The following is a 26,187-nucleotide window of genomic DNA, read 5'->3' as shown; positions in this document are numbered from 1 at the left end:
GAGCAGGTGGTAACAAAAATGGGAAGCATTGGAGTGCGAGAATCGTGACTGGCAGCTCCCAGATTTAATCACACATTAGGCTGTCAGTTTAACTTGACTTGGGACAGGTGTTCCAACTCCCTTTCACCTAGAGTTGGCTCTTAATACTTGTACACCCTTGCTACAGATGTTTTTACAGACCAGCAGATGTTGGCAGCACACACATTTGTGGATTTACAGCATAAATATATTACTGAGTAAACAAATACTTCACCTCCTTTAGAGAAGGGAAGGTGAAGACATATGCTGTAGTAGTACCAGGGTGTGCACAGGTAATATGTGAAGTATACTGTCATATCAAGAATGAATCTCTAAATACACATGGCTTACCTCTTCCTCTCTGTATTTGTCAGACAGGTGTGGTGCAGGTGAACAGACCGCTAGACAGAGAGCGAGTGGCTGAGTATACACTCACCATCACTGTCAAAGACAACCCAGAGAACCCCCGCATTGCTCGCAGGGTAATTGCAATCTCCTGTGCACATTACCAGTTTCACCACAGACACCATAAACCACTACTACTGACGTAAAACCTTGTATCTTTTCAAGTCAGCTTTTGAGGAATTCATAACGGCAGGGAGTCCTGAATTCAGTAGTGAAGTTCTGTTTTGTACAAATGTCAAGAAAATGTAACAACTTCAATTCAAAGACAAAGTACATCCTAAAAATATTTTACCAGCCCAAGTGTCATAACGTATAGATTTTCTGCACCAGAAGCTGATTCAGAAAATTACAAAAATCTACAATACTTGCATTTTGTGATGTAGGCTGACAACAGGTCCTGCCTTCAGGTACAATTTTAGTTTTTGGTTAGGTTTTATGGGCCTACATGTCCTGTATCTTGCTGATTAAAATAATTTATTTATTAAAGCGTGAGAACCACCCAAACTGCAGTTTCTATATGAACATGAATAAATACAAATGGTGTATATAATAACTCTAAAGAAGGTTTGGCATGCTTGAAATGTTGCCTCTGTGGCAAAGGTGAGAAACAGTTGTAAGCCAGAGCTGCAGAACAGTTAACCACCATCACTGTGAAAGCAGCCAGTTGGTGTGTGCACAGCACAACTGCAAAACATGTATATTCTGACTTCTCCATAGCAGTACAGTGCTTTGTAACAATGTGCTTCTTTCTTCTCCTCCTCACATTTTTTCTCATGTTTATACCACACAGTTCTTTGCTCATATAATTGTTTCTTCATCCCCCTGCTTCACCGCCAGGATTCAGACCTCTTGGTGATCAGCATTCTGGATGAGAATGACAACAGGCCTATTTTCACCAGGACCAGCTACAGGGCTGAGATCACAGAGAACTCTGCAGCAGGTAGCGTTCAAGCTGGTGTGTCTGTCTTCACTCTTTAGTGTGGGCAATCTGTAACTGCAGCTATAAGAATCATGCCGAAACGCTGGTTGTAACACTGTCTCCCCCGCTTCCTGACTTTGTTTACATACAGTATCACAAGTTAGAGGTGAGATAGAAGGCCTGTTAATTCTGTTAACAACATGGACCAATCTGTAATCAACTCACAGGAGCATTCAATTAGATTATTTGTATGTAAAATATGAGTCTTAGTTAGTGTTATCAGAGTGGCGGCAGCCACATTTTACCAGTGTCTCTTGGCCGTTATCATAGAAAGCAAGCCAAGCCTTGCATTTGCCAAGACCCTCAAGTCAAACTACCTGAATTTGTAGCATCAACAGCTGCAGACTTAGGATAAAAAATTGTAACTTGACTGTGATCATTGTGCTTCTCCACCTGTTCCTCTCTTTATCTCTGCCCGTCCTTTAGGCAGTACTGTAACAATGTTAAATGGGCCAGTTCTGGCTGAGGATAAAGACATTGGACCCAATGCTGTGGTGAAGTACCGCCTGCTGGGACCCAGGGTGGACCTCTTTACTGTGGATACCAATACTGGTAACATTATGGCTCCTCAGCAAATAGCTATGTTGCAATTCTGCAATTGTTAATGTCGCTGCATGTCCCTCTAGGTGTAATACTTGTGCGTCAGGGGGCGAGGTTGGACCGTGAGGCCTTTCAGGACCCTCGAGTGGACCTGTTCCTGGTTGGAGAGGACATAGGAGGTTTAAACAGCAGCGTGCCTCTCACAGTTACCATCTTGGACCAGAATGACAACCCCCCTGTCTTCAGCCCATCCAGTTTCAGTGTACGACTCCCTGAGAACAGCCCCACGGGTGTGTGGATTTACTTGTGCCTGCTGATCTCTGTATATGAGGGGGCAGGGAGGAATATGACTTGCATGTAATCAAGCAAATTGAATTAACAGTTTAAAGTTCCTTCCTGTGATTATCTACACTTAGTTTCATTGCATTCCCCCTGTGTGATGTTTAAGGGTTTACATGTTGGGAATGGCAATGACAAATGTTTGTGTGTTTATGTCCTTGTCATTACTTTCTCTCTTCCAGGTGTGGTGGTGACCCAGCTGTCCGCCACCGACGCCGATTCAGGTTCTAATGGCTGGCTGATGTATCGGCTGGAAAGCGGAGCTCAGGACCGCTTCGTGGTTGACTCGCTCTCCGGCGCTGTCCTGGTGGGCAACAGCACCCTCGATAGAGAAGAGCGTGGATCCTACCGCCTGGTCGTCATGGCAACTGATCGTGGCACACCCACCATGTCAGGCACAGCCACCCTGACAGTCATCCTGGATGATGTAAATGACTCACGGCCCCGTTTTATAGAGCCTATCACCGTGATAAACGTCAATGAGTCCACACCGCCTGGTGTGGTAGTGGCCACGCTGACGGCTGAGGACCCTGATCTTAATCCCCGGCTGGAGTATTACATCATCTCAGTGGAGGCAAAGGATGATGGGAATAACCCAGTGGATGGTCTGCAGCAGTCTTTTGGCATAGATTTACACACTGGTGAGACATGGATCTCAGCCAAATTCAGCATGTTGATCTACAAAGTTTAATTTTGACTCATGATGTTAGATATACTGAATAAATTGGGTCTGATATTTGGGAAAATAATTAGTGTCATCATAATGTGTTTTGGTGAATTTATAGGTGCAGTGTTTGTACGCAACCCGCTCAACAGAGAGCTGGTAGCTACGTTTGAGATCATTGTGTCTGTTCATGACAATGCCAGTGATGTTATTGACAAGTCAGTCAGTGTTCCCAACGGTAAGTCCACTTACTAATAACAATAACATGAAACGTATCTTCAGTATTATACATTCAATTCCCTATGTTCTTTTCTTGTGTATCGCTCATCATTATAACCTCCTATAGCGAGACTAACCATAAACGTGTTGGATGTAAATGACAATGCTCCTCGTTTCCGGCCCTTCGGAGTAACCAACTTCACAGAGAAGATTTTAGAAGGAGCTCAGCCAGGTACAACACTGCTATCAGTATCAGCTGTAGACCCGGATAAAGGCCCCAACGGCCAGGTCAGCTACCAGCTGCTCCACCTGCCCCGAGGGGGATACGTTAGACTGGAGGACCCTTCCACTGGTATGACCACAAACGCACCTCAACAAGCTGCTGTTGGCTGCACGTTAAAACATTAACAGCAGTGAGCAAATGTTTAAGGTCACCAACAATGTAAACATACATTTTTGTTTAATTTAAGACATTTTCAAAGTTTCTAAAGTCTCACAAGTTATGTATTACTTACAATGTCATTTCCTGCTTGTTATCATATCAATTTAACTGTAAAATTTTTCAGGTAAGATTGTAGCTAACCAGACGGTGGATTTCGAGCAGATACAGTGGTTGAATTTCACGATTCGGGCCCAGGACCATGGCACTCCTCCTAGGATGTCCGAGCTGCCAGTTTATCTGCGCATAGTGGATGTAAATGACAACAACCCTGTCTTCCTACAAACCTCATATCAGGTATGGAACAAAATATTAAGAAACAAATTGCACCAACCAAAGCTGAATTGAAGAATGCCCTAAAAAACAGAGTACATTTATTTAGTATTAAGTGGCTACTTAAAGGCCACATTTTGAAATGTATTAACAAAGCACATTATTTGTGTGGTATTCACTTACTGTCGCTAGTAAATTTCAAGTATTCTGTTTAAAATTGTTTTATTCATGTATAATACTGAGTTAAGTAACATTTTGGTATGTAACCTCAACACGAGATCTCAGTCATATCTATCAAATTAAGTTTCATATATATCTGTTTTATCAACCCACTTTTCTATTAAATCAAAACATACAGTAATTTTATCCTTGCAGTGTAACTGAGCCAAAGAATGGCTTCATCTGTGTTTATAGGAGCCTGTGTTTGAGAGCGTGACCCTGGGCACCACCATACTTCGTGTCAGAGCAACAGACGATGACTCTGGCCTCTTTGCTGTCATTGAGTACAGCCTGGTAGACGGGGAAGGCAAGTTTGACATCAAAACATCCACTGTGAGTTAAACAATGCACTAGCACATCAGCTCAATCAGCCATCACAACTGCGCACTACATCCCTTTCTGAGCTGGGTGTCAACACTGAACGTCATCCTGGAATTGAAAATTTAAACAAAGCATTTGGGTGTACTAAACACAATCTACATATTTGACCTCTAAGCTCCATTTCTGTCACACACTCAAATAAATGTCTTGATCGGCCACCACTCCCAGTCAGCACTTGCACTTCCTTCCTAATCATTCCCTCTCCTCTGCGTCAGGGAGAGATCTACATCCTTTCTCCTCTGGACAGAGAGACAAAGGATCACTACACTTTAACTGCTGTTGCCCGTGACAACCCTGGCGGCAGCCCCAACAACAGACGAGAGAACTCTGTTCAGGTAGAGATCACAGGCTGTAATGACACGAGGATCTCTTATGAATGAAGGTTTTAACATGTATCCATTTAATAATCTACACTACAGTGTGTTAGTACATACTGTATAAACACCCACCAAATACCATCTACAGTACCCGTTTAATAAACTTTTATGCAAATGAGAAGCCTGAATATGACATGTAGAATATGACACTTCTATGTGTTCTATGAAAACAACACTTGAGTGTAGAAACAAGAACATTTTTCTGATAAATTTATTCAAGCAAATACTTAATTATGTAAACATGAAAATAACAATGAATAAGGGCCCAAAAACTATATAGATATTTAAAAGTAAAAGAAAACATGACATACACCATCCCTTGAATTAACCTTAACTTTAAAGAATCCTTAAATTTGGTTATTGTAATCAAGTTGCTCTGAGCAGGAAAAATAAAGTTGCCAGTGCTCTCTGGTAAACAAACTACATGTTTCTGAATTACCTCAAACATGTCTTTTGCATTTCTGTACCAGAATTTGGTTGTTATTTACTGGCTGACATCCACGCTGTTAGCAATATGTGATGAGCTAAAATATGCAGATGACAGTGGCCATGCCTGATGTATTGGTTGGGCTCTACATGACCTTTTCCAGAATATAACCTTGTGTCAGGAGCATTCTGTGTTTGAAAGCACCCTCATGCTTCATCTGCCTGTTGGTGCATGTCAGGTCCTGGTGACAGTTCTTGATGTCAACGATAATCAGCCACGCTTCATTGAGCAAGTGTTCAACATCAGCGTGTTTGAGAATGAGCCCAGTGGAACATCTCTGATCACAGTGAGGGCCATTGACCTGGATGAAGGACAAAATGGAGCTGTACTATACAGAATGCTGGGACTCAATTCAGGTATGAGTAGACTAATATAAGCTTTAGTAGGATCACCTAACTGAATATTCTGAATTAACTGGTCTTTGAAAGTACAGCAGCTCACTTTATAACAATAAAACGTTAAATATCTCTTCTTTCTCAGTGGTGTCCAGTAGCTATCTCTCTTGTAGTTCTTATGTATAACATATTTATTTAGTTAAAGAATGTTTCTCAATGTTGCTCAAACATGAGAGGTCATGTATGGGGCTACGTATACCAAATCCCTGATCTTGCTCTGTCTTTTTAGATGCGTTCTCCCTGGATCCAAACACAGGGCTGGTGCGTTCTCGCCGTCTGCTTCAGTCTTCTGAACGTTTCAACCTCACTCTGGTGGCTACAGACCAGGGGCGTCCTCCCCTATGGGGCACTGCAAGCCTGATCATAACGGTCATAGACGTCAACGACAACAGACCAGTGTTTGTCAGGCCGGCCAACGGAACCATCATTCATATTTTAGAGGTATCTGCATTCATGTGTCTCTATGCATGTCCTTGTTGGTACATATGTGTGTACTCTTCTTCTTTTTATATTTATAAATAGAATATTTGTTTGTATAAAAAAACAAACAATTTACAGGATATATTATATTTATAGGATAGCGATCCAAATTTTTCTCTCCTGGCATTCCTGCCACAAATTGTGGGGATCTGCCAGTACTGAGTACTAGCCGGATGCTATTGCTTTCTTTAACTCAAATGCACAGCCTGTACAACACCTACCCCACTATGTGGGACTCATAGAGAAATGCAACACCAAGGAGTGCTATGGTGCTAAGAAAATGAGCCAGTGGCCCACTGTGACTAGTTGAATGAAGACTTTAATTAGAAACAGTATATTTTTATAAGGAAATGACAATGAAATCGTAATTAATTTGAATCAGTCTCATCTGGCCGATACCAAATCAGCTTCATGAGGTCAGTATCAGAGCGATACCAACACTGTATATCAGATCCTTACACATAGTGGCTTTAGTAACTAAGCATACATTACTCATAGACATCGAGTTGTACTATTCACCACAAACCACATTAAAGAAAGAGTCACACAGCAGTTTAGTTCAGCACCAAACAGCAGACAGAGAAAGTTAGCAACTAGCTGGTCAACTCAGTGGATCATTTAGGTGCTAAAGAACAAGATACTTCCCTCAGGAGTTGGTGGAGAGCACAAACTTGACTACAATGAGATGATAATAGGCTCCATGTCTACTGGATGTGTAAAACAGCAACTGTTTGCCAAGTTCACTATATAAATTAAAAGGTGATAATATGTCAGTGTTGTGTTTACAGCTTGTTTCCGCTGCTCCCACGAGGCTAGAATATTGTCTGTAAACCTGTAAACCTTTTTTTTTTGCAGTTAACCTTTGAGATACAATTTCAAACGTTCACACGCACATACACATACTTACCCTCTTTTCCCTCCATGTAGGAGCAGCCCCCAGGCCTGCCGGTGTATGAGGTGCATGCGACAGACTCTGACTCTGGGGTGAATGGAGAGGTCCGTTATGCCTTCCTGCAGACTGGAGCAGGTAACAGAGACTGGGAAAACTTCCGCATCAATGCCATGTCTGGAGTCATCACCACTACTGTGAAACTGGACCGAGAAAAACAAGCCCTCTACAGCGTGAGTCAGTTGTGTATGTGTGTGCAGCATGTGCAGTTAAGTGTAGGTGTGTATGTCTCTAACTGAGTGCAAACGACTCTCTCAGCTTATCATTGTGGCCCGTGACATGGGCCAGCCAGTGCCTTATGAGACCACACAGCCTCTACAGGTGGCGCTGTTGGACATTGACGACAATGAACCCGTCTTCCTCAAACCACCGGTGAGTATGAAGCTCCCTGAATATGTCCTGATGTGGTTATCTGTACATAGCTGCTACTTAACTGTCGTTTTCCCTTGGTTTGTGTGTGTGTGTGTGTGTGTGTGTGTGTGTGTGTGTGTGCACCTCAGCGTGACAGCTTGCCTTACCAAAAGCTGACAGTGCCTGAGCACTCCCCACCAGGTACTGTGGTGGGGAACATAACCAGAGCTGTGGATGCAGATGAGGGCTCCAATGCCATCGTCTACTACTTTATTGCAGGTGATCCAGTGTCCTACAGACACAGCAACATGTTGTTTGATTTGGCTGTTCATGTTAAAAATATAATGCTAAGTGTTTCCCTACCAGTGAACCCACCCAAAATAATGTCCTGGAGATAAAGAGTAGAGGATAAGAAGTTTCTCCTCATTTAGATCCATGCAGTTTGCCTGGAAGCTGTTGTATCCATTGTGTGGTCAGATCAAAGTCCTCTCTAGGAATAATGGGGACATTTGTGTACATAGTTCCATCTGTCTGTCTTTTCTATTTAAAGTTGGTTCCTTTAGTGCTTTAGATGACTGAACACAAATCTTTTCCATCTCTTCCTGCAGGAGGAAACAGTGATGGAAACTTTGGCTTGAGTCTAGATGGAGAGCTTAAGTTGTATAAGGATCTGGACCGGGAGGAGACCCCAGTCTACTCCATCATCATCAAGGCTTCCAGCAACAGGAGCTGGACTCCTCCAAGAGGTCAGAGAGCAGCACGGGCCAAAGCCCTGGATCCTGCCCGCGACCCAAGCCTGCTGGAAGTCCACATTGAACTGGAAGACATCAATGACCAGACACCACGCTTCACTAAGGCGGAGTACACAGCAGGTAATCAGCGTTCTTGCATGTACTGTATGTGTAGGCTGGTCTACGTTAAACCACCATAACTTTCCCTCTTTGCTTCCTTGTTTCAGGAGTTGCTGCAAATGCCAAAGTTGGCTCAGAGCTGATCAAGGTTGTGGCTATAGATAATGACATCGGCAACAACAGCCTGGTCCAGTATCATATTGTTACAATCCGCTACTTCCAGTCACAGAGCAATGGCAGTGAGGACGTTGGTAGCATCTTCACCATCGGTATGTACAATATTCAGGCTGTTTCCGCCTGTTTAGTTCAACATACTGGCCAGATCTACCTGTTATATGCTTTGTGTTTAATGTTGGATAGATTTTTTACCTGTTACAACAAGGACTTAATATAAGCTTGCACAAGTGTGTTTTAGGAGCATGAAATATACACAGTGCAAAATGTTGCATTTCTCACATGAAAAGCCCAAAACCAGCATTGTTGGTTTTGGGCTTTTCTCAATAGTTTCTCATCTGTTTTAGATGCGGAGCTTAGTGACCCAGAGGAATAACATATATCAGGCTTTGAATACACAGGCAGTACTTGTTACTAATAAGTAATTGTTGGTTTTGTTTTTTTACTTTGGATTTGTTGACAAAAAGAAAATATACAATATCACCAGACTTCTCCTTTAATTTCACAATCAGTTATATGACATGACATGAGTCTCACACTTCCTGCAGACGTGCATTTGCTTCCTGCAGCCAGTCCCTTTCTTCCTGTGCATACTGTTGCAGTTCTCCTAGACAGTGAAGGACTTACTTCTGGCCAGTGATATGACAAAAATGTAAAGCGTGATAGATGGCTTGTTATGCAATTGAGTCAAAATAATGTCTTTTTCAGAAACATTATTTTATCCCATTGTTTCCACAGGTTTGACAGACGGTATCATCCGAACATATGACCTCTTCACGGGCTACAATCCAGGCTACTTTCAGCTAGAGATTTTGGCATGCGATTTCGCTGGACACAGCACAACCACAAATGTGAATATCTACATTCTCCGAGATGACCAAAGGGTCAAGATAGTCTTCAATGAGATTCCCGATTGGGTCCGCGAAAACCAGGAAGATTTTATTACACTGCTGTCAAACATTACTGGAGCCATTGTCAACTTAGACGACATACAGGTTGGGCTTTTTTCTATGTTAAAGCTTTTAACGTAACTTCTGTATTATTTGTTTCTAACGTCTAAATGTCAACCTCCTTTTATCCAGTTCCACGTGGACAAGAAGGGCAGGGTGAATTATGCTCAGACAGACATGCTCATCCACGTTGTCAACAATCAGACCAACACCATCCTAGATGTAGAAAGGTATACCTTCCAAAATAAAGTAAATTGTTCACTTCAAAGCTACATGATAGCATTGGTATCATTCACATATATAAGCTCTGCGTAGCATGGCTCTGATGTGAGTTTACCTTGGCCTGCTGTTTAATTCTTTTGCAGGGTTATTCAGATGATCGACGAGAACAAGGAGCAACTTAGAAACCTGTTCAGGAAATACAACGTTGTCGACGTTCAGCCCGCTGTCAGTGACCAACTGCCCGACGACATCACCACACTACAGGTCTGCGAGGCTGGGACCTCCAGAAACCCACAGACAGTGGCAGATGTTTTGTGCTTTGGTGGTTTTAAACTCAGTCTTTCTCTCTTCCACAGCTAGTCATCATTATCCTGGCTGTGCTGCTGTGCTTGGCAGGAGTTTTGTTTGTCACAGTGAACTGGCATTATCGCAGAGAGTAAGAATCCTTCAGCATTCTAACAGATAATTTTGTAATTGCATAGATATATTTTGAATTTTGAGTGTAGTGAGTCATTTGAAATATGCTTAGTCATGGACCATGTTTTTATGCTGTCAGTCTAAGAAGCGACATCAACATGTTTACCTTTTTATGACTTCTGCCTTGTGCTGTGTTACCAGACACCAGAGGAAGCTGAAAGCCATCGTTGCAGGATCAACAGGTAAGAAGCGGCGCTGTTGAGGGGACGGTCCCAACAGCTGTTAGTGTCAGGATGTGGTTTTAACATCTGTTAATATACAATATAACAGCAAACTGTCAGTTTACTGTTTTTCTTAAAATTATCTGTCCTCTACCATCCAGGGAACCAGGGTCTAATGGATGTCCTGGACATGCCCAACACTAACAAGTACTCATTTGAGGGGTGAGATAATGGCTTCGTTCACACACCAATTTGCCACACAAAAAGGGAATTCCCACCGAATATCACTTTGTGTTGTTAATCTGCAAGTATAGTCTTATGAAAAATATCCCTTAGTATTTGTTTCTGTTGTTATGAGTCATTTCTGAAGATCAAGAACAAGCTTCGGTTTATTTGTCATAATACAACAGGTTATAGAGTGAAATTCTGTTTGTAGCTCCCTTTCTGCTACCTAGCAGACAACATATATTAATAATAAATCAATTAAAAAAATGGTAAACAGAAATAAACTATATTCAGTGGAGCAGTGCTGAGGATGAATTTGAGTTTGTCTGATAGCTTGTGGGGAAAAGCTGCTCTGCAGTCTGGTGGTATGGCAGCAGAAACTTCTTTATCTCTTCCCAGAAGGCAGCAGGGTGAACAGTGAACTTAAAGGACTAGTTTGACATTTTGGACTGTCGCGTGAGGTTGCCATGCATTTAGTAGAGACTCACTGTGAAAGTGTCAAAGTGACTGCACTCAGCCAGAAAATATTTACAAAACATCACTCCTCATAAATTCACAATGTGTAATTTTTACATTTTGGTTTTTGCTAGGATTAGCCAAACAAGATGCAACGTGTTAAATAGCGAGCTTTATGCTAAGCTAAGACAAGCCTGCCCTAGCTTGATTTAGCATGCAGACATGTGAGTGGTATCAATCTTCTCATCCAAGTCTCAGCAAAGAAAGCAAATAAGGATAATTCTCAAAATGTCACATTATTCCTAAAATCCTAACATCCTAAAATTTCCTTCATCAGATAATTCTGTGAAACTACTGTTTTAACTTTAGAGCATTTAACACTAATTTAATTTAAAAAAACTGGAAAAGCAGGTAACTGGCAAGATCAAATTTGTCTTCTTTTTGTACCCTACCATAGTACTTTTGCATTTGGTTGATGCTGTGTGTAATGTTTGCCTCTGCAGGGCAAATCCAGTGTGGCTGGACCCATTCTGTCGCAACCTGGAGCTGACCACTCAGGCTGACCATGAGGACGACCTGCCTGAGAACCTGAGTGAGATAACTGACCTGTGGAACAGCCCTGCACGCACCCATGTCAGTACCAACATGTTGTTAATTTATAAGAAGATACTCAGTTTAACAGATCTTATTTTGCCCCAGATTTCAATGCTGAGTTAAGAGTAGTCATCATTATCAATATTTAAGTAAGCATGTGTGTCTCCACAGGGCACATTTGGTCGAGAGCCTCAAGCGAAGCCCGACGATGATCGTTACTTGAGAGCAGCCATTCAGGAGTACGACAACATTGCTAAATTGGGCCAGATCATGAGGGAGGGGCCTATCAAGGTGAGACACCTGTGTGATAGATCATCCAGGGAGGCACACATCCACATCCAATCTCAAAAGCCTCTGTTACGTAGGTCATGTACTCTCTCCTTCCATGCTTCCCAAAATGCTTTTGGGTGGTCAGAGGATGGGAGCTAAGATCTCGTCCAGTGTGTCATGAGAAGAAAACAAAGAGGGAGACCGCAAGGACATAAAGAGAGGCTGTTAAGGTGTTAAGGTGGATTGTGTAATAGACTCTGTTTGATCCTAACTGCCGTCCTGTCAGGGTTCCCTGCTCAATGTGGTCCTGGACGACTACCTGAGGCTGAAAAAGCTCTTTGCAGCACGACTCGTCACCGTGTCCACCAGCCAGGGGGATCATTCATCAGTCACTGAGGTGGGCTCGGGGGGAAAAAAACACAAATGATCTATCTGCACCCGCTGCTGCGCTGTTCCTGTCTGACACCGCTGGAGAGTGATTCCTTTGATTTCCCATTCTGACGTTCAGTCTCCTGCTCACTACTTCTGCTACCTCTGCCACCTTGAATCAGACTTTGGGTCAAATACAATTTGCACTTACTATTCAGAGTTCGGCTGAGGATGGAATTTACCGCACAGAAATTGCCACAAAGTGACTGGAAATAGAGCACTGAATGCAAATTCTACACTTGTCTACACTTTGAATTACTCTGATGTGGAAATCCCCACCCATGCAGTCCTCCAAACATCTGAATGCTAAGAATTATTTGCAATTATTTAAACCAGATCTGGAAATTAAATTTACTATTGCTACATGGTCTCACTACATTTCCAATTTGTTGTCTTTTACTGCAAGTGATCTACTCATTTCTGTCCTGAAACTTTTCTTCCCATTGGTTTACCTCTTTCCAGCTCTTCTTCAAAACTCTCTCTTACAAAGCTGCTATATTGCTGCCAACCTGATCCAAAAATGTATTAATCAGTAGGTTTATTAATTATAAAAATCTTGTCATTCTTCTCTCCCTCTCCTCTCCAGCTGATCCAGAGCGATCTGGACGATGATGAGGACGAGCATCTGGGCATAGGAGGGGTACGTGGCACTCTGCGCCTCAAGCACAAGCTTCCTGTGGAGTTGAAGGGACCCGAAGGTGTGCACGTGGTCCATGGCAGCACAGGTACCCTCCTGACCTCTGACCTAAACAGCCTGCCAGAGGACGACCAGCGGGCCCTGGCACGTTCTCTGGAGGCACTAAACGCTGATGGGGGGCTTTATTCTGAGCGCAACGCCCGCACAGAGTCGGCCAAGTCCACCCCTATGCACCGTCACAAAGACGGGGACATCCTACTGGAGAGTCCCCTGGAGATCACAGAGTTATGACTAGCCGAGGCCTCGCTGGTCTGAGCACAACCATGACTCGTGTGTGTTCTTGTGCCTCTACACTGCCTCCGTGACAAGGTTGGGGAGGAGTGTGAGGAGTGTGTGTAGTCTAGGGAACATCATCAGCCAACCTCAGTGCATCAGTGAGACAGCCTGCAAGAGGACTTTCTCACCATTGGGTTGGTTTGAGTTGGTCTCATGTTGAAGATGGTCTCACGTGAGGTGCTTCTAGAGAAGGTTCATTCAACTGACCTTTAAGAACAGGAAAATCAGAGCACTTCTCCTCAGCGAGACAAAACCAACTGGTGTCATGGACTTTCATCCAAAGAGCTGAGTGGAAAAGAGAGACTAAGCCTCCCTGTGGGAGAAGCTTGTTGAACCATGACCTTTTAATAGTCAAAATGTGCCTCATTCCACCAATCATTTAGAAGTCATACCTGGACTTCATACACTCGCTCACAAACACAAACACACACAAAAAAATGAAGCAAAACACACTCAGACCAGCGGATGGCCATCAATGGGACAGAAAACATGACACAATTCCTCATAATGTCCTGATCTTTCTTTCTATTTGCAAAACAATGCATCAGTGTTGAATGAGTGCGGATGGGACAGTAAGAATTTCCTCTGTCAGATTGTCATTTTGTTGTGGGGAAATTATAGATGGACATTTAACGCAGACATTAGAAGTACAAATATTTCCCCCAGTGACGCTTATAGAGTGGCGTTTTCACCTGACACCAAGAAAAAGAGGGGCCATTGCCATTGTGCTATTGTTAAAGTACGGTAGTAGTTTGATGAAAGAGCTTTTTTTTTTTTTTTTTTCCTCGAATCAATGGCAAAAAGACAAAACACTCTCCGGTCTGCAGGGCAGCAGTGAACATTCAGACCCTGATCCAGCTCAGATCCAGAGTGGTCTAAGTCAAGTCATGTACAAGGAGATGCCCCACTAATAACTGAAAGACTTCTCAAATGATGAAGTTGGTGAAAGGAGACACATGAAGAAGACTTTGCATCTTTTATGAGAAATTTGATATTAAAAGGTACTGAAAGAACACCTGGGTACAGACTTAGATGGAATTTAAAAATGAAGGTTTGAAATTATGAATTATCCAATTTTTATAGACATAAAGATGGCATTGTGCCCACAGAGACTTTACACTGCCACCTGAGGGACTAAAAAAGCTCAAAATGAGTAATGTTTGCTTTATTTTTTTATTTTATAAAATAAAAAAATGTGATGGAATTAAGATATTTTTGAAGAAAAATGCTGGCTTACCAAAATAGGTAGGGTAATAATTTTGGATGTTTGGAGTATGTGTATGTTGTGCTATGGTGACATGTTCGGTTTTCCTTTATATGACAACTGATGCTGTTTTCTGATGAGTGGTGTGTTTTTATGATTCATTTTTTTATATTCCCATTTTGTATGTTTTTATTTCTTTGTCATTATTGTCACTTGTCCTGAGACCTGTGCTGGGAAATGTTGGATGATCTGTGATAATAAAATAAATATGCAACGGCCTTTGACCTCGGTCTGTCTGGTTGTGGGAGAGCGGCTACACACATGCAGCAGAATGCTCTCAAGCAGGACAAAAACTAATGGGAAATCTGAGAAACCTTAATGACTCATGACACTAAATATTTGTCCTCCAATAGGTATTACAGTACAATGACTTAGCGCAAGGTTGACTTCTATTGTACTCACAGGTACAATTTTAAGAGACAAACTGGCAAAAGAAACAAACCTCCAAATGTAATGTGGGCACTGACATTGCATGTCTGTCATTTCCCTTTACTGTGTATAATACAGTTTTTCAAAAAGTCTGTCTGAGCCTGAGGACAGCTTGGTAAATACTGCCATCTAGTGGTTAAGAGTAAACACGTGACAAAAAAGTGTTTGAGCACACCATTCCATCCATTTATTGTTACCAGGTTACATAGAAAAGTTTTCATCAATAATATTTGTCAAAAAACTTGGAGAGACTGAGGGGACAGAGGACTCAGTCCCGGAGGTCTCCTTCACTGCTGTTGGTCAGACTACTCTGGTTGAAGCATTCGCTGCTGCCACAGTGGTGGAGCCACTGACTGGCATCTTCTTCAGTGTCTTATTCAACTGTAGGCAAATGGAGGCAATTTTATTTCAGTCATTGGCACAACTTAAGTTTTTTTTTTTTTTTTTTTTAACAGTTTAGGAGAAGGCTAACTGGTCACTAAAAGAGCTGAGCATTTTTTGTAGGTTTTTTTAAATATTAGTATCAGTGACAATACTTTCAATTCCAAACTGGCTCCAAAATTAAAACCTTTTTTTCCTGTTGAATGCAACAACTTTCTTCTGATTCCTTTAAAATAAATAGAAATTCCTATTCTTATGCCTTTGGCAGAGGCATGATGGATCACTACTCACCTCCTCAAACTTGTGGATCTGTCTGATGAAAAAGTCTCCGTACCGACGAGCAACTTTAGTATCTGCAATGTGGATCATGTCCTGTGGGTGTGTTACAGAGAAAAAGCTCATCAAACATACAGAGCTGCTTAAAACAATGTGCAACAGGGAGTCATATCAAGCCCTCACATTACTTTCTCAACTGTTTTATATACACAGCGTATGCACATGTGACTCTATAATACCTCTAAATAACAGGTATAAATAACAATATCCATCTGAACCTACTGTATCATTTAAACCAAACGCGCTTTTGGCAGAGGCATTCACCATGATCCATCCACCCCCGCGACATACTATTTATACTGTATGTGACGGCAAAGACATCACTTTTATTTAACAGACTTCTACACACCTTATCAATGTAAAAGTCGACCTCAGAAGCAGACTGGAACTCTCCTTCCAACGCTGAGATGCCGCTGGTCCACACCAGGTTCTTCATCTTGTGCTTAAAGACGAGCAGCTGAATACGGAACTCCTGCTCGGTCATGTCCAGGAATCCTGCTAGCTTGGCTACTGGCATGGTGGTGTACAGCTTCAGGAAGCTGCAAGGACACATTGTGACTTTGTGAAGTTTGGAGACTAATTCAATACATTTCCTTTTCCTAATTGCATCCAAAATGTATTTGTCTACATTCCACTTCATACAAAGTATAAATTAAAGGTTCCTCTGGAGTTTTAGACCTCTAGTAGTGCTATGTACCTGTTTTTTGGCAAGTGGATCCCCATTTGTTTATATCATGCATGCTTGAGTGTGGGTGACATGATACACAGTCCTACTAATTGGTGTCACACTTTTCCACTGATCAACAAGGGGTGGTAACATGCCAAGATATGCAGCAATGTGACAGCAAAGGCAGGGGAGATGAAAACAGCAATCTAATGAACGTGGACGTAAACACTGCTGAATACAAAATACTGTAAAGGTTTAATGAGGAAGGAAGTGCACTGTCCGTGTGTGTGTTATCCCTCCATGACACACAGGATGTATTTTGGTGGGAAAAACTGAATGTAACTTGTCTGTTTTCAACAAAACCTCAAAGGGCCTCGTTTAACCAAGCCACACACACGCATACTCTACCTGCGAATGGTGGAAAGCTGGGCCTGCTGCTGCACCTCCTCAGCAAAAACCTTCAACTGCTGCTGGAAAGGCTCTTTGTGGTAGTTGGGGTGGACGTTGTCATAGTTTGGCACCACAGGAGACAGGAACTTGGGACAGGCGAAGCTGAACAGCTCCTCAAACACCTGCAGGTCTCTGAGATGGAAAAGGGAACGTGTGTTGCCACAGTTACTGATAGTGTACTACAGACATCCACCAGACATCCAGTATAGGTGCAGGATGGGCATAAATACTACTAGTACTAAATTACTATTAATTAACTACGCAAAACCTTAATGGAGCTATAAGCTGGCCCAGTGCTCAGAACCTCAAGTAATAAGATGCATGTGTTTCTTTGTACATTATCGTAACAGTTAAGAATCAAAAAGGACTGTCTGGCTAATATAAAAAATATATTTTAGGTCGTAATGGGACACACACAAATAAAATAAAGGCAATAAAAAAAAAAATAGCAATACAGTGAGATACACACTGGACCTCAAATACTGCAGTGAGTTTCTTTCTCACCCTTTCTGCATTCGCAGCATCTTGTCTCCGTACTTCTCCCTCAGCTGGGTGTGGATGCTCTCATCAATGCGCATTGGGTACATGGTGAGAGCGATAGCCAGCAGGCCATGCATCTGCTCATTTTGTTTGTTAATCTAAAAAACACATTAGACAAGTAAAATGATATCTGTTTCAACAACAGTTCAACAAAAAATAATTTTATGAACATGTTCTATATGGGGGGGGTAGACTAAAGATAAAAAGCCTGCTCTGACTGACCATCTCATATTTATAAGTTGACCTCTGGAACATGTTTCTCGTCCTCTGGATGTAGAGCAGGATGTTGGCAAAGACTCGAATGGCATCCTGGTAGCGCCTCATCATCAAGTAGGCAAAACCCACATAATAATAGGTGGTGATCTGGCACTCTGGCACACGGGAGTACATACTCTGAAAGATAGGAAACAAAAATAGATACAAAGTACGGACAAGACAGAAGAAAAGACAAGCAGATGCAGCATAAAACCAAGTGATGACAGGTCAAGTTTGAAATACTGAAAAAACTGTTAAAAATAAACAGAGGACTCAGCATCATCATCATACTCAAGTATCATTATTAGTAGTACTCAAGCATTAGGTGCTCTAAATAAGGCCTCACCTTCTTGTTGAGCTCAATGTTCTCCAGGACTTTGATGGCCTGGTAATAATCGCCAAGCAGAGAGTGAAGCCTCAGGAGCCCCACCAAGCTGAAGTAACCCAACATCTTGTATAGGGAGTGACGCCCATATTCTCCGGCCACACTCTCTGGGTCTCCTGCAACAAGCCAACAAATAACATGTTAGCTGCCTCGTATAAAAACTGAATACATTTAAGTCTACATGTTGAGGTTTACATTCTCCCCAGAAAAGCAACAAATGATTATGTACAGAGAATCTAAACTGTGCTTTTAACAAGGTGCAATGCCTTTAATTTTAAAAAATTCTAGATTCAAATGATCTCCCCTCCTTCCAAAACATTCTTCTTTACCTCCACTGGTGTAGATTTCAAGCTGGCGGTTAATGTTGCTCTTGTCCACCAGGGAGTGAAGAACGTTAAGGACGCTGTGGACGTTCCAGATCTTTGGGTTGTTCCTCAGGAATTCAATCTCCTCCTCTGACTTTTTGGCTGTTTTACAGCGGTACTGACTGAAGGACTGGAACTGGAGAAAGGAGAGGGTAATTCCCATATCCATGTTATAAGCATTTAAACAAACTTTGTGTGGGCTGTTACATGAGAATGAAAATTATGGGAAAGTGCTTTTTAAAACACCAAAGTTCAAAGTTTTATCACGGATTCTTACTCGTGTTTGTCTTGTTGTTATGGACAATTCGTGTTAACTTAGGATAAATATTTAAAAAAAGAATATAATGCACTCTACCTGGTAGATGAACTCATCAATGATGTCCCAGAGCCACTGGTTTGGCAGCTCCAGGGGGGCGGGGCCATCAGCATCTGTTTACAATCAGACATTCTCATGACTCGTCTTTTATTAGGTTTTATTTTACACCAGTGGTCGGCAATAGACGGCCAGATTGCTTTGACAGCAGAAAAGTAAAAAATAAATAAATTGATAGCGTCTGGTGCTTAAAAAGATTTTAGTCATGACAACAATTACTCACATAATAACTTCCTCGTAAGGGATTTTGCCTCCAAAATAAAAGCGTGACAACATTTTGTGCAGCAATACTTTATGTCGAGTTTATTGAGAGCTTTTACTTTGAAAAGTTCTATAGGACATTCAAAAGAGTCTGTGGCTTGCTTGACACACCTCTGAAAAAGCAGTCAGTAAACGTGTGATTGGATTCCCCTGAATTTCCTCAGGGAAATGAAAATAAGCATCCATAGGTTTATGAATGAGGATCATACGCCGGTACGCGCACACATACTGCAGCACATGCTTTATTGTGAGCATGTGCAAAAGTGTCCTTATAATCAATTTGTTTAACAAGGGACAAAAAAAAAATTGTTGGGATCGATCATACTACCCTCCCAACAGGAGTTCTGTTCACTACCAACTGAGCATTAGGTATTTGAAATAATTTGACTATGTTCTGGCCCGCCATGTCAATGCTTGAAAAAATTTTTACCCGATGCAAGACTTATTTGCCGACCCTTGTTTTACACCGATAACTGCAGGTGAGAGAAAAATGTAAGGAACATTCTGGTGACTTACTGAGAATGTAGTTGAAGAGGTTGCAGTAATTGTAGTATGACTCAAACCTCTGATCCAAAGTCGGCCCACCCTGATTATCAAGAAAACAATATTTACAACAAAATACTGAACATGAGGTTCCCCAGTAGTCAAGCAGGAGATTGATGTGTCTTTATTGAGTAGTTACTCACGCTGACTTTAGCGTAGATGTGTCTGTAGTACAGTTCCTTATACAGGATCAGGAACACAGCATCTGTAGGAGACAACAGGCCAACAAGGACATGAAACATCCCCACTGAACTACAGAGAGATGAACTCATTTACCAGTAGCTTGTAAATGTAAAACCCACTTAAAAGAATAATAGAAGTCTGTCAAATTAATACAACTCTAAACATGCCAACAAAACAACATAATTAATAACACACACACACACACACACACTTTAGAACTGGTTACGCAAGGACACTAGGGCTGGCCCGAATGACATTTTTTGAGCTTTGAAGCTTCAGGGTGGGGGGTTTGGATTAGCTACTGGTTGCTTTACCGGTCGCGTTATGTCGGCTGTAAGCAGGCTGTATTTTCATAAGATACAGCTACGTATGTGATGGATTGAAGCAGTTCTGGCAATGACATGAGTGAAGGAGAAACCTGATGGCGGAGAGATGACGCCGATCATGAGTAAGTCTGTGTGTGCGTGTGTGAGAGAGAGAGAAAGAGAGAGAGATTGCTCCATTTCTATATTACATAGTGTAGGCTAAATAAAACAGCACGTTCTTATTACCAAAAGGTTGCAGTTAACTTTTCTTACGGCTAGGCTAGTAGTCCTAAGTGTAATACTAAGAGAGGGAGGAGACTGGAGTTAGATAAGAGAGGAATATTTGTTGCGGTGTTCAAGTGATCGTAAATCGAGCTGGGGAAGAGCGAGGCAGACTGGAAGACTAGATGCTGCAGAACCAGGTTGGTGGCTGCAGTGCAGAGCAGGGGGGAACCGTAGCTGAGAATACAGGGGGGTGAGAGGCTGAGCTGAGCAGGTCCCGAACAGATCACGGGAAAATATTAACCGGGCGGAGAGAGCAGACGGTATAAGTGCTGTTTCCGGTAGCGGAAAATAACACATTATGTAAAATTCTTTTTTAATTTTTATTAAAGCCTACTAAATGTTCTTAAACACCATAACTGCCATTGTCACTCAGTTTAAAGTGCGCCCACAGAGCTGAGGGCTTCATTTGGCTGTGAGCGGAGGTCAGGCGTGCGGGAATCCCAAAATTGAATGTGTACCTGACGATCAAATATATTATAATAAGTATTAGCTAATATCAGAGGGAAACTACTGAGCAAATGTATATTGTATATATTTCTACAATGAAAAACAAATGACCGAGTCCAAAGGCAAAATCAGGATATGTGACACACTCACCATTGCCAACGAGTGACGCGATGGCCTCAGCCTCTGGCCAGGGAGAATTCTTAAAGAAACGGTCAGTCAACTTATTCCAGCTGTAACAGGAACAAAATGGGAAAGGTAAGATACTACACTCACACACAACTCTAATGTATCTGTTAAAGGAGCAAACAAAATCACCATAGGAAGAGGTTTTCACACAGATAGTCAAGTTTACCTGTTCTCATAGACATCTTGGATCTCATAGATCTTCTGCTCAATGCTCTCGCTGGACACACGGTTGGACTGCAGCTCATAAACCTTCTGGTCGATCAGGTCAGAGATGGTTTTGTGGAAATACTGCAGGAAGTTCTTGATCACCTCTGGGATGACATGGTAGGTCTGCTGTTCATACTGCCTCTCATAGGCCAGGTCTGCTTTAGGGTCACCTGCAAGGGGAAAGGAGGAGACACTATGGGTACAGCTATTGGCTTATGTACTGACTTTACACCTAATGGGCAATTTACTGTGACTACTGCTACCAATGACCTGCTGACTCTGGTGACCTCAAGATACTTATCCTGTTAGATCTCACTGCTGCTTTTGATACACTCTGTCATAATATTCTGCTGATCCGGTTAGAATCACTACTTGGTGTCACTGACACTATTATCATGGTTCAGGTCCTTCCTCACAGCTAGACAACAGTTTGTTTCCATTAGCAACTTTAAGTCTCCTACATCCCCTCTTTCTCACGGTATCCCCCAGGGCTCAGTTCTTGGACCATTACTGTTCGTTACTTACATTCTCTCTCTTGGACGTATAAGTCATCAACATGGCCTCAATTTTCACTGTTATGTTATGACAACACACAACTCTACATTAGGCTTGTGCAGATTGGCGATTTGATCAGCGATCGACAACTGAAGGGATGATCAGCGATTTTTTTTTCAGCGATTGGAGCATTCAAGTTAACTCTGAGAAGTTAGTCTATCAATTTTCTTAACGCAACACTGTCAATGACAGAGACCCACCTTTAAATAAGTTATAAGCAAGCATGTAAGGAGCCAAGTTAATAAGGATAGCTATGTTAAATTTAGAATCCAGCTGGGTCGTCAAGGTTAGCCTGCTGTACATAGCTGCTCGTCAATCTCGATTGCAACTTTAGACTCCACCCTTTTGATTTAATACCTACATAAAAAATTCTTTCACCTGAAGAACATCTCCAGACCCCTCTCTTGGAGAGACTCTCATTCAAGCCTCTGACATGTCCAAACTAGTAGGGCTGGCCCGAATGTCATTTTTTGAGCATCAACGCTTCGATAGTAATTAAGAGCAAATACTTGTTTTAGCTTTTATGTGAACTGGAGCGTTACCTTCACTGCTGTCGGCAGAGGTCAGGCGCATGAAAAAACCTCAATAATCGAATCTCAAAATTGAAAATCGAATGTTTACCCAACAGTCGAATATTCGGGTCCAGCCCTACAAACTACAGCTGCATTTCGACCAAAGGAACTATACCCCAGAACTAGGAACCTTTGGAGGAACTCCCACCAGAGGGACCAGTGTCTAAATGTAGTTCTGGGGTCTTCATTTTACCCCCTAAAAAGATCCTGCTCGGGGGGTAGTACTTTCCAAAAGTATCGGGTACTTTGGGGGGGTGGGGCTTTCCTTGCGGTGAATTTCTGAATGGGCGAGAAGAGACAGACGAGAATCCTGCAGCTGATCTGCAGCTCTTGTCGCTGGAAATGTTTTAATAACCTTCCAAATTGTCGCAATTTTATTTTTGTGTTGTTTTATCTGTGCTGGAGTTATTTTGAGAACTTGATGGTTTTATCCAGTTTGTTATCTACACATGTCTCGCGGATGTCCGCCTGAGATCGTATGTCGGCATTACATTTTCAGCTGGGAAACAGCAGCCAGCGTTCAGCAGTGTGTTCAGTTTTGAATTTTCATCAGTCAGGACGTTTCTACAAGGAGACGAAGTCGGTCTCCTCCTCTACAAAACAAGCGGAACAGCTGATTACAGCAGGTAAAGCTTGTTAAACATCCCGTTTCTCCGAGGCAGGCGGACACAGACGTGCTGTCAGCTGATCTGCATGCTCTTGTTGGCTGGAAATGTTTTAATAACCTTCCGAACTGTCGCAATTTTATTTTTGTGCTGGAGTTATTTTAAGAACTTTATAGCTTTATCCAGTTTGTTATTAAATGTGTAACGAACTTTATTGCGTGTCTCCTCATTATAGCTCCCACACACCTATAGTTTGTCATTATAGTCCAGTCAGATCTGATGTTCATTTATAAATGTTGCTCATGGATAGTGGTTACAAATAATGATGCCTGTGCATCGCTGTGTACAGCCAGGCCTGCAGCCTACGTCCGCTGGTTAATTTGCCCACTCTTCGCAGGTCTTTAGACCACGGTGGAAACGCACACAACAGTGGGCTGAAGGGACCTTTTAGTTCCTTGAAAATAGACCTGGGGACTTAAAAGTCCCTGGTACTTTTGGTCGAAAAGCGCCTTACATTACTGTAATGCTCCTTGGTGTACCCACTTAAACAGGTTAAACAGACACGTCCAGAATTCGTCAGCAAGAGTACTCTGCCGCACGTGGCCCTGGGAGCACATCACCCCTACCCTTCAGAGACTGCACTAGCTCCCATTTAAATACCACATTTGTTTTTAAGTACTTCTTCTTCTTCATAAATGTCTCCATGGCTTAGTGTCTCCCTACCTATCCATTCTTCTCCATCCCTTCAAATTTACTCGCAACGTTCTTCTGATACCCATCTACTCTCCGCTCTGCCCTCATTGCTCTGCCCTCTGGGTGACAGGGCCTTCAAAGTAGCTGGAACTAACCTCTGGAATGCTCTCCCTCAGGGTCTGAGCAGGTGCACATCTGTTACTTCAGTGACAACTTAACTGAAACAGGTAAGTTACCTGTTCAAATTAGCCTTTCCTGGTGCAAAGTGATGTGTATATTATGAATGTATTCATATGTATGCATGTGTAAAATTACTAGTATTATTCACAAGGGGAGTTTCTACATGAGAGGGCATCACATACATTTAGATAAACAGATGCATGTATATACTAACCGGTGTGCAGGTCGAAGTCGTTTGGGTAGGTGTAAGGATCGTACTGTAAGGCAACAGAGAAGTCAGATATTTGTTACTGATGCAAAGTTAACATCTGTCAAACAGGCGGTCATCACTCACGCTAGCTTACTTACAACGTTATCCTTTATCTCATAAAAATTACACAACGTCACAAAGCCTGTGATGGTATGGTTGCATTCTCTTCACAAACAAGGCTACAACAATCAGTAAGATGATGCTAGCACACTGCAAGCTACTGTTATGCCGGTGGAGATATGGAAGCTATGCAGCTAAGTTAGCTAGCTAACCTGCGACAGCGTGCCATTGTTATTGCCAAGAAAGAATTCAAATGTCTGGAAGAAAACAGGTGTACAGACCTCTTCCTCGGCGGGGAATGACATGATGCTAGTTATTAATCCAAGGTCGTAAAACACTGGAGTGAAAAATGAGAAAGTGTGCTCGTTTAACTAACGCCGCTAAACCATGCAGCTGGCGCTGGAGAGACGACAGGAAGCGGAAGAAGGAGGTCGTGACGTGCGAGTGAAACGCAGCAGTGATGAAGCATTGTGGGAAATTGAGTGTCTGTATCGTGTGCGGTCCATAATCCGTGTAGGTCAACCTTCGCCGAATGTTGTTTGTTTTGTTTTGTTTTTTAATTTATCAAATGTTAAACGTACGATGGGGACAGGGACAGGGGGTGTTTGTTGAAAGAACATATCGAGAAAAATATTTCACGAATGCTTCTTGTTAATGTAGGCTAGGTCAAGCCAATATGTTGTGCAAATAAAAACAAATTGCAAATTATATTTTCTCCCCAAAGACACGATTTATATTCCCTGTCTGCACTATGTTGTGTTGCTTTTTGAAAAGACCTAATTCTTGCTAACCTGAGTCTGAAAAGCAATCTAAATCAGGTTCATGGACTTTCATATACAGCATGACTTTTCAAAGCAGTTTGATCTTATAACATCAGCGATTGCTTCCAGCAATGCAATGCAGCAGTTAATAATATTAGCAATTACACTGGTGTTTGGCAAAATCTCTCACGTTACAAACAGATAGGCTATTGTTTTTGATATGATATATTTATGAAGCAACTGTTTGGTTTTACCTTCATAATATTTATATTTGTAGATTTTTAGATAACTTTCTTTGCAGCCTTTGAATTATCACGAAAACCCGTGAGAAAAGTAGAATTAGTTCAAAAGGCATAACTATAAAGATGATAAAAAATAAAGTAAAAACAAAGGTTGATATGATAAGTCAGTGTGCCTGGTGAGTGAGAACTTGTAACTACTTGTAAATACCGTTAGGGGGCGTTATAGTCGCAAGGCTCCGGTCTTCATTAATAAAGAAGACTCATTGAGACGGAGTTGTCAACTTTTACGTCAAGAAGAGCATCAAGAATAATCGCCTAATTGATCATGTACCCCCAAATCCGGTTTCAAATTTGGTCATACTCAGTTAATAGGCTATTACTCAGGTGAGTCTGGCGTCCACAGATTTGCGTGCAATGTGTGATTTTAATCAATCAAAAGGGAAGATTTTGAGCGTTCCAGAAGTTATTTAGCTTTTCGAACCTAAGTATGAGATTCTATCACTTCTGTTTGCGTATTGTGTTAACTTGAAGGACTTTTTGAAACTTTCTTTGGAGAGTGTTATTATAAGCTGAGAGAGAACCGAGAACATCTAAATTGTATATTGAAGCCCGTGTGTGTGTGTGTGTGTGTGTGTGTGTGTGTGTATGTGTGTGTGTGTGTGTGTGTGTGTGTGTTTAGCGATTGTCCACAGTATGAGAATTTCAGCGCAGACTGCGTTTCTTCTTCTTGCTGACAGTAGCCGATCTGATCCCATCCTCTCTTTGCAAATCGAATATCATCACCAAGTCTTCTGAAAAAAGATTTCTTGTTGTGGTTTAGAAGAAGGAAAAGAAAAAGGTGAAAGAAAACAATACATGACGTGTGTGCCTCAGTTACCGGCAGCAGACGGAGTCCCTCTGAACCAAAACCTACATCTTCCTACCTACCGGCTAGGGAACTGCCTGTATCCGATAAGGGATCTAAGTCGACAAAATCAAGTGTGTAGGGAGGGGGTGTGGAGAAACGAAGTCGAATTGGAGAGAGGGAAAAAGGGAGAAGAGACACCGAGGGAGGGGAAAAGGTCAGGGACACGGGGGGGGGGGGGGGGGATCGCACTGCCAGAAATAAGG

At 42.1% G+C, this 26,187-nt stretch overlaps 2 protein-coding genes across 4 annotated transcripts in view; one reads left to right on the top strand and one right to left on the bottom strand.

Annotated features, from left to right (window-relative positions):
• Positions 1-14,779, top strand: part of cdh23 (cadherin-related 23) — a 126,189-nt gene extending 111,410 nt beyond the window's left edge. For both annotated transcript variants that reach the window (XM_046070202.1, XM_046070203.1), the window contains 27 exons: positions 393-500; positions 1,261-1,363; positions 1,829-1,954; positions 2,029-2,232; positions 2,464-2,922; positions 3,067-3,183; positions 3,292-3,516; positions 3,731-3,900; positions 4,291-4,428; positions 4,692-4,811; positions 5,519-5,696; positions 5,965-6,176; positions 7,143-7,337; positions 7,423-7,536; positions 7,665-7,794; positions 8,124-8,387; positions 8,474-8,635; positions 9,279-9,535; positions 9,623-9,720; positions 9,856-9,976; positions 10,069-10,148; positions 10,331-10,371; positions 10,512-10,572; positions 11,535-11,664; positions 11,797-11,916; positions 12,182-12,292; positions 12,911-14,779. In XM_046070202.1, the coding sequence (XP_045926158.1) occupies positions 393-500; positions 1,261-1,363; positions 1,829-1,954; positions 2,029-2,232; positions 2,464-2,922; positions 3,067-3,183; positions 3,292-3,516; positions 3,731-3,900; positions 4,291-4,428; positions 4,692-4,811; positions 5,519-5,696; positions 5,965-6,176; positions 7,143-7,337; positions 7,423-7,536; positions 7,665-7,794; positions 8,124-8,387; positions 8,474-8,635; positions 9,279-9,535; positions 9,623-9,720; positions 9,856-9,976; positions 10,069-10,148; positions 10,331-10,371; positions 10,512-10,572; positions 11,535-11,664; positions 11,797-11,916; positions 12,182-12,292; positions 12,911-13,252 (4,386 nt within the window). In that variant the 3' untranslated portion in view covers positions 13,253-14,779. The remainder of the gene's footprint in view (positions 1-392; positions 501-1,260; positions 1,364-1,828; positions 1,955-2,028; positions 2,233-2,463; positions 2,923-3,066; positions 3,184-3,291; positions 3,517-3,730; positions 3,901-4,290; positions 4,429-4,691; positions 4,812-5,518; positions 5,697-5,964; positions 6,177-7,142; positions 7,338-7,422; positions 7,537-7,664; positions 7,795-8,123; positions 8,388-8,473; positions 8,636-9,278; positions 9,536-9,622; positions 9,721-9,855; positions 9,977-10,068; positions 10,149-10,330; positions 10,372-10,511; positions 10,573-11,534; positions 11,665-11,796; positions 11,917-12,181; positions 12,293-12,910) is intronic.
• Positions 14,780-15,152: 373 nt separating this feature from the next.
• LOC123984021 (eukaryotic translation initiation factor 3, subunit 6 interacting protein) lies at positions 15,153-24,517 on the bottom strand. Of its 2 annotated transcripts, XM_046070589.1 has the most exons (15): positions 24,356-24,517; positions 23,979-24,021; positions 21,119-21,329; positions 20,917-20,996; positions 19,690-19,751; positions 19,520-19,589; positions 18,725-18,798; positions 18,334-18,505; positions 17,966-18,120; positions 17,587-17,757; positions 17,329-17,462; positions 16,783-16,956; positions 16,057-16,246; positions 15,663-15,743; positions 15,153-15,371 (listed from the first exon to the last, which is right to left on the bottom strand). In XM_046070589.1, exons 1-15 carry the CDS (start codon positions 24,377-24,379, stop codon positions 15,291-15,293), a joined length of 1,722 nt encoding a protein of 573 aa, XP_045926545.1. In that variant the 5' UTR covers positions 24,380-24,517; the 3' UTR covers positions 15,153-15,290. The 2 variants fall into 2 exon arrangements, with proteins under 2 accessions (XP_045926545.1, XP_045926546.1); XM_046070590.1 differs by lacking the exons at positions 20,917-20,996; positions 23,979-24,021; positions 24,356-24,517 and having other exon boundaries at positions 21,119-21,197.
• Between the last annotated feature and the right edge of the window lie 1,670 nt (positions 24,518-26,187).

This window comes from Micropterus dolomieu, linkage group LG15 (assembly GCF_021292245.1).
Source record: "Micropterus dolomieu isolate WLL.071019.BEF.003 ecotype Adirondacks linkage group LG15, ASM2129224v1, whole genome shotgun sequence".
Lineage (NCBI taxonomy): Eukaryota > Metazoa > Chordata > Actinopteri > Centrarchiformes > Centrarchidae > Micropterus > Micropterus dolomieu.
This window is presented reverse-complemented; position numbering and strand designations above follow the sequence as displayed.

Excerpts from the sequence above, each read along its gene's own strand:
- LOC123984021 (XM_046070589.1), bottom strand. The coding sequence starts at position 24,379 with ATGTCATTCCCCGCCGAGGAAGAG. Across the intron at positions 21,330-23,978 it reads CGACTTCGACCTGCACACCG|GTGACCCTAAAGCAGACCTG; the intron begins GTTAGTATATAC and ends TTCCCCTTGCAG. Across the intron at positions 18,799-19,519 it reads CCTCTTCAACTACATTCTCA|ATGCTGATGGCCCCGCCCCC; the intron begins GTAAGTCACCAG and ends GATTGTAAACAG.